Source organism: Vicia villosa, unplaced genomic scaffold (genome assembly GCF_029867415.1).
Source record: "Vicia villosa cultivar HV-30 ecotype Madison, WI unplaced genomic scaffold, Vvil1.0 ctg.001077F_1_1_2_unsc, whole genome shotgun sequence".
Taxonomy (NCBI): domain Eukaryota; kingdom Viridiplantae; phylum Streptophyta; class Magnoliopsida; order Fabales; family Fabaceae; genus Vicia; species Vicia villosa.
Window position 1 is genome coordinate 7568 of NW_026705471.1, and position 5608 is coordinate 13175.

General features: G+C 35.8%; 1 protein-coding gene across 1 annotated transcript; it reads left to right on the forward strand.

Annotated features, from left to right (window-relative positions):
• Positions 1 to 823: 823 nt before the first annotated feature.
• LOC131633120 (uncharacterized) lies at positions 824 to 5323 on the forward strand. Its single transcript, XM_058903830.1, has 10 exons — positions 824 to 984; positions 1059 to 1160; positions 1254 to 1322; positions 1550 to 1714; positions 1807 to 1920; positions 2085 to 2156; positions 3699 to 3782; positions 3894 to 3994; positions 4294 to 4378; positions 4728 to 5323. Exons 1-10 carry the CDS (start codon positions 901 to 903, stop codon positions 5106 to 5108), a joined length of 1257 nt encoding a protein of 418 aa, XP_058759813.1. The 5' UTR covers positions 824 to 900; the 3' UTR covers positions 5109 to 5323.
• The last annotated feature ends 285 nt before the right edge of the window (positions 5324 to 5608 follow it).

Consider the following 5608-nt stretch of genomic DNA (forward strand, 5'->3'; position numbering starts at 1 on the left):
TGTCTGTGTTGTTTTTTTCCAGCAGTGATGTGATTCTGTGGTATTTTGGTAATTGTTTGCAAATAGGTATGGTGCACCCCGATAAAATCTCTAGAGACTTAATTCCTTTAGTCGATGTTTCTCCGAGTGTTGAAGGGGTAATCGTAAAGGCGGTAGATGTCACAATGACTTTAATACGAAGCAAGAGTTTGATGATCGGGAAAACATGCTCACTTGAATTCTTAGGAATGCAATTAACCTTAGTTTTGGTGCGGTAATAGGAAGATCAAATAATGGTACAACAAGATGAAACGCTTTCGTGGATATACCTACGGAACGTTCTATGACAAAAATGTCTCAATATGAGTACAACATCCGTTGGCATCACGCAAGTGTCTCCTACTTCGACGAAAGAACACCCGGGCGGACGATCAAAGTGCAAGAATACACCTCGCTCGAAAATATCATTGATGAAATCCAATACCGCCTACCTTACGGTGACAAACGGAAGGTTGTGAACCTCGAGTATCAATCACCTTCATTTGACGACAGAGAGAACGTCGTTTACAACAACTTTGAGCTCAAGAACCGAGCAAATATTTTGGTGATGTGACGAACATATGAAGGTTTCAAAGAGAAAATCCTACTCGAATTCGTAGTAACGGTATAAAGAACAGTCGAGTAAATCTTAAATATATGTAAGTGTCCACCAAAGTATTAATATGTAATATTTAATTTTCGGTTGGAATTATAAGTATACAATTTCAACCAACCTAATTAAAACAATAAAAAAAAAAAAAGAGTGAAAGGAGAAAATAGAAAAGAAAAAAGATTTTATAGTATGATATGCATTGCGAGGGTTTTGTAATTTGCAAAGACACTCTGAAGTTCCTTCCTTCCTTCTTCTGCTGACAGACACCAATGGGGAGTACGGCGGCGGCGGAGGAAAAGACCGAACAAGAACTACGCCGCGAGATCGACGAGCTTCTTCGCCAACAGCGCGAGGTTCATCTCTCTCTCCTCTCTATCTCTCTCTATAGATATTGAATTTGATTGATGATTTTTGATTTTGCATTCAGATAACTGAGAGGCTTCGAGATCCTCGTGGCCTTCGCAAAGGCGCTTTACCAGCTCCTATTCTACGCAACAATGCTATTCGTCAACGTTCCTTTCTTCGCCCTGTGAGAATCTCTCGTTTCGTCTAAATTAGGGTTCAATTCAATTATTTTTGATTTCAATTCAGTTATGATTTACAAAATTGAGTTGTTTTTCAGGGTTTAGATAACAATGATTCTGAAGATCAGCCTCCTGCTAAACGTCGACTTTCATCTGCTATTGTTAAGGTATTTCCAAGTTTAGTTCTTTGTTTTTTTGATATTAGGGTTTGTAATATGTGTCTGGTTGTTCAAAATTCAAATACAGTAGTGTGCATTGTATTGTCTGATAGTTTAAAAGCCAGCGTAAATCGGATTATTGAATGTAGAAGAAAGCACTTTTTTTATATAATCTTTTGCATAATATTAGTTTTTTTTTTTTATAAAATTGTATAATATCATGTTTGGGAGTGAAGCTTGAGGAAGGGGAGTTGGTTGAAGATGCTGATGCGGGGAACACAAAGGATTCATCTGGCAAAAATGAAAATGGGAATGCTACCTATGGTCCGAATGATGTGAACCGTTTTAATTCTCAACAAAGTGGATTTCCTAGAAGAGATGGCTATCAAAGAAATTCAAAGGTGGTAAATGCAATACATGTTCTTGATGATGAATGATGATTATTGGTTTGAAGTTTTATATCTAATGTGATAACCTTTTTTATTCGTGTAAGGCTTTTGAGATTCCTACTTCAGAACTTGTTCCGAGGGTGTTGCCTAAGAATGAGGACCCAAGCTTGGTTAATAGGAACAAAAGAATGCTTGGTCAGCTTTTGGGAACTCTGGAGGTATGGATGTTAAATTGTTGCTCTATATTATATGCTAAATTTAGAATTTTTCTTTAATGTGTACAAATATAATATCTCCCTCTACCTCTGATTTCATCGTTGTTATTTGTTAGTATTATTCTTTCTATATACTTATATTTTGTTTTTGTTTTCAACTGTTCCAGAAATTCAGAAAAGAAGACAAGCAGCTCTCAGGAACTGAGGCATATATGCGAAGATCTAATTCGTTGCAAAGAGTAAGTTCGTTCATGTCTGTTTTAATACAAAGATTCTTATTTTCGATGGAGTGGATTGTGAGGATGCAGTGCCTATTGCCATCTGTGTCATTAGACTTAATCAGCACTTATAGCCATCTGTGTCATTAGACTTAATCAGCGCCTATAGCCATCTGTGTCATTAAACTTAATAAGTGCCTATTGCCATCCTTGTCATTAAACTTAATCAGCGCCTATTGCTATCCTTGTCATTAAACTTAATCAGCGCCTATTGCCATCCGTGTCATTAAACTTAATCAGCGCCTATTGCCATCTGCGTCATTAAACATAATCAGAGCCTATTGCCATCTGTTCCATTAAACATAATTAGAGCCTATTGCCATCTGTTCCAGTAAACATAATCAGTGCCTATTGCCATCTGTGTCATTAAACTTAATCAGCGCCTATTGCCATCTGTGTCATTAAACTTAATCAGCGCCTATAGCCATCTGTTCCATTAAACATAATCAGCGCGACAGCGCCTATAGCCATCTGTGTCATTAAACAAAATTAGCGTCCTATGCACACATGAAAATAATTCACTTGACCCACTTTGTTGAAGGAGATTAGAATTATGAAATATGCCTATATTGGTAAGTTTATGCTTGCCCATTGTATTCATTAATATTATTTGGAATCTCTTGTAAAACTCGGTGAAACGATCTGATGAATACATCATTTTTGGAATATTTGTGTTTTTTCTCTTCTAGAAATACTCATTTGACATGTTCTCATAGGTAGACTTTTATCGGCAACATGTCAAATTAAATTTTGGGACATATGTTAAAGTTTCTTAAGCAGGAGTCAGGGTGCACAAAAAATGTTCATCTTTTTTGAAAAAAACTAGCCACATCATGTCTAAATGTTTCCGTTTGTAATTCGGTTTTCTGAGACACGGCATTCTTTTCATGTTTTCATTATTTCTTTGCACATTCATGAGATTAATATGTCAGGGAGTATTGCTCTTTCGCCACCCATGAGTATCAGGCCTAGTGTGCTGTTTCCTTATCCTTACTAAGTTTTATAGATCAATACTTCCCTCCTATTACGATTTATTGGCCCAACCCGTACAACTGGCTATCAAAGTTAATGTTGAATTTTTATAGATTGCATACGTTTTTCAGATGGCTGATGGTTGGGATTACAAATGCAATTCAGTTGAATGGACATGTTTTACAGGGCCCAAAGTCCAAACAAAAATGTTATAAGTTTTGTTAGCGGCAAGCATGTACATTCAATTGAATGCTTACCCGCCAAAAGCTTCATGGATTATCAATGTATTGGTTATAGGTTAACTTTACTACCAATTTTGATGGCCAAGGATAAAATTATCGCTTTAAAATTAGACTTGTGAATATTCTGCCAAAATCATATGTACCATCTATTACTGTGCTCTCAAGTGCCAGGCCCTTCTATATGCAGAACTAAAGTAGTTTTTCTTGTCACTTTGTCTTCTCTATCTCTTTCTTGTGCTAATATCCAAAGCCTCATAATAATCTCAAATACCTTGGAACTCCTTTGTAGGCTGAGCAAAGAGCACGGGAAGAAAGTGAAAGGCTTAGGAAAGAAGAGCGTGAACAGATTGCTGAAAAGCGGAGGAGGGATTTGGTAGGCTCTCAAATGATAACTGTTCTTTGCTCTTTCTATTCTAAAAGTTTCATTTTGATTCCATAAAATGTTGTTAAATACATATTACTTGTGTTTCCCAATTCTCATCAGACACTTAGGGCACGTGTGGCTGCTAAGACTGAAGAAAAGAAATTGGAGTTACTCTTTCTTCGGTGGAGTGAGCATCATAAACGTCTAAGCAATTTTATAAGGTTTGTCTCATAAAGAGTCTATTCATGATAAAATGTTTAGCTAGTTTGTTCAACAGCTGGACATCTATTATTGTTTCTAACATCATACCTTGAAATGCTCTGCAGGTTATTTTTAATTTTGGTCCAAAAGTGTCCATATTCACATTTTATTGAGACGAAGATAAGTTTCTGTTCACGTGCATTGTAATATTGATGCAATTTGATGACTGGATTTTCCTGCTAATTGCAGGATTTTAGATAAACATTAAGTTTTTCTTTGATAATTTTCGGCTGTTATTTGATTGAGTGTATTTTTGCAGGACTAAAGCAGAGCCTCCAATATACTATATGCCTAACATGCCCTTGGATGAAGATGCTGCATCAGCTGAGAAGCGCATAGAAGAGGTTTCCAAACTTAAACATTTCATTTGTTTTGGTCTTAATCTTATGTTTCATTAGACTTGTCATGCCTCAAATATTGATGTTACTTGGATTCAGGACTATTGACTTTTAAAGTGAATATCATTGTTTTATATATATAAGGAAAAAGCTATTCTTACACTAGTTTGAACACCTACACCGTATTATAATACACAATATCTACTGATTTGATTATTTTATTAAATTTTTTTTTTGGTTTCTGTGCAAAAGAAAGTTTGCTTATTGAAATATACGGTGTAGCAAGATAGGGTGTATAAAAAAATTGTAAGAATAGCACACCTGTATATATAATGTCCATCTTTGCAATTTGCAGGATTTCCTTGAATGGAAGAATGCAAGAAGAGAGGAATTGTCTGAGTATCAAAAACAAATTGGGGACCAGTATCTTGCCAATGTTGAGAAGGACTTGGAGAGATGGCAGAATGCGAGGAATGCAAGGAAAGTAAACAGTAATGACCAAAATTTACAAGAAACTATGGATAAAGAATTGGATACTCATAGGCTCGAGCATGGTCCCAAGAAAAGAAAAATTCCCGACGGAAGTAATAATGAAGACGATGACGATGATGTGGAAGATATAAATGCTGGAGAGGATGATATGATGGAGGATGAATTGGATGAAACAATTAAGATGGAAACAGGCGACGCCAGTTCAGACCCCGCTCCTGATGCTGTCAATGTAGACCTAAAGTGATGGGCTGCCATGGCACATTCATCAATTATTCAATGATATATTATGTTTTGTAGTTTATCCCTTGCTATGCTAGGCTTCTGTATTAAAACTTGTTGCTTTAGTATTTTTCTGTAATCAAATGAAGTTTCTCTACTTTTGTCTTTGTATTGGGTTTGTTTTCTGTTCCTTTTGATGAACTAAGAATGTTTTTATCTCATTTTATTTATTAGTTTCAATCCGGAATTTATTTTTCCAGGAATGTGAACACTTTTATTTTATTTTTGCTGTTTATTTCTCCATTTGCTGTTTGCTGGATATACAAGTTACCATCTCAAGTGAGATATATAGGTTATCCATTAAAAAGAACAAGGTATACATTGTACAATGAACTGCCATTCTAAATCATGGGTCGGGGTTTGTATCTTTTGCACGTAATTTTAGAGAGATTAATCACTTGAGTCTTGTACGATTATAATAGGCGGCAATTTTTTTTAGGAGACCTAACACTATTGCGTGATCAG

Excerpts from the sequence above, each read along its gene's own strand:
- LOC131633120 (XM_058903830.1), top strand. The coding sequence starts at position 901 with ATGGGGAGTACGGCGGCGGCGGAGGAAAAGACCGAACAAGAACTACGC. Across the intron at positions 1,715-1,806 it reads GCTATCAAAGAAATTCAAAG|GCTTTTGAGATTCCTACTTC; the intron begins GTGGTAAATGCA and ends TATTCGTGTAAG. Across the intron at positions 2,157-3,698 it reads GATCTAATTCGTTGCAAAGA|GCTGAGCAAAGAGCACGGGA; the intron begins GTAAGTTCGTTC and ends ACTCCTTTGTAG.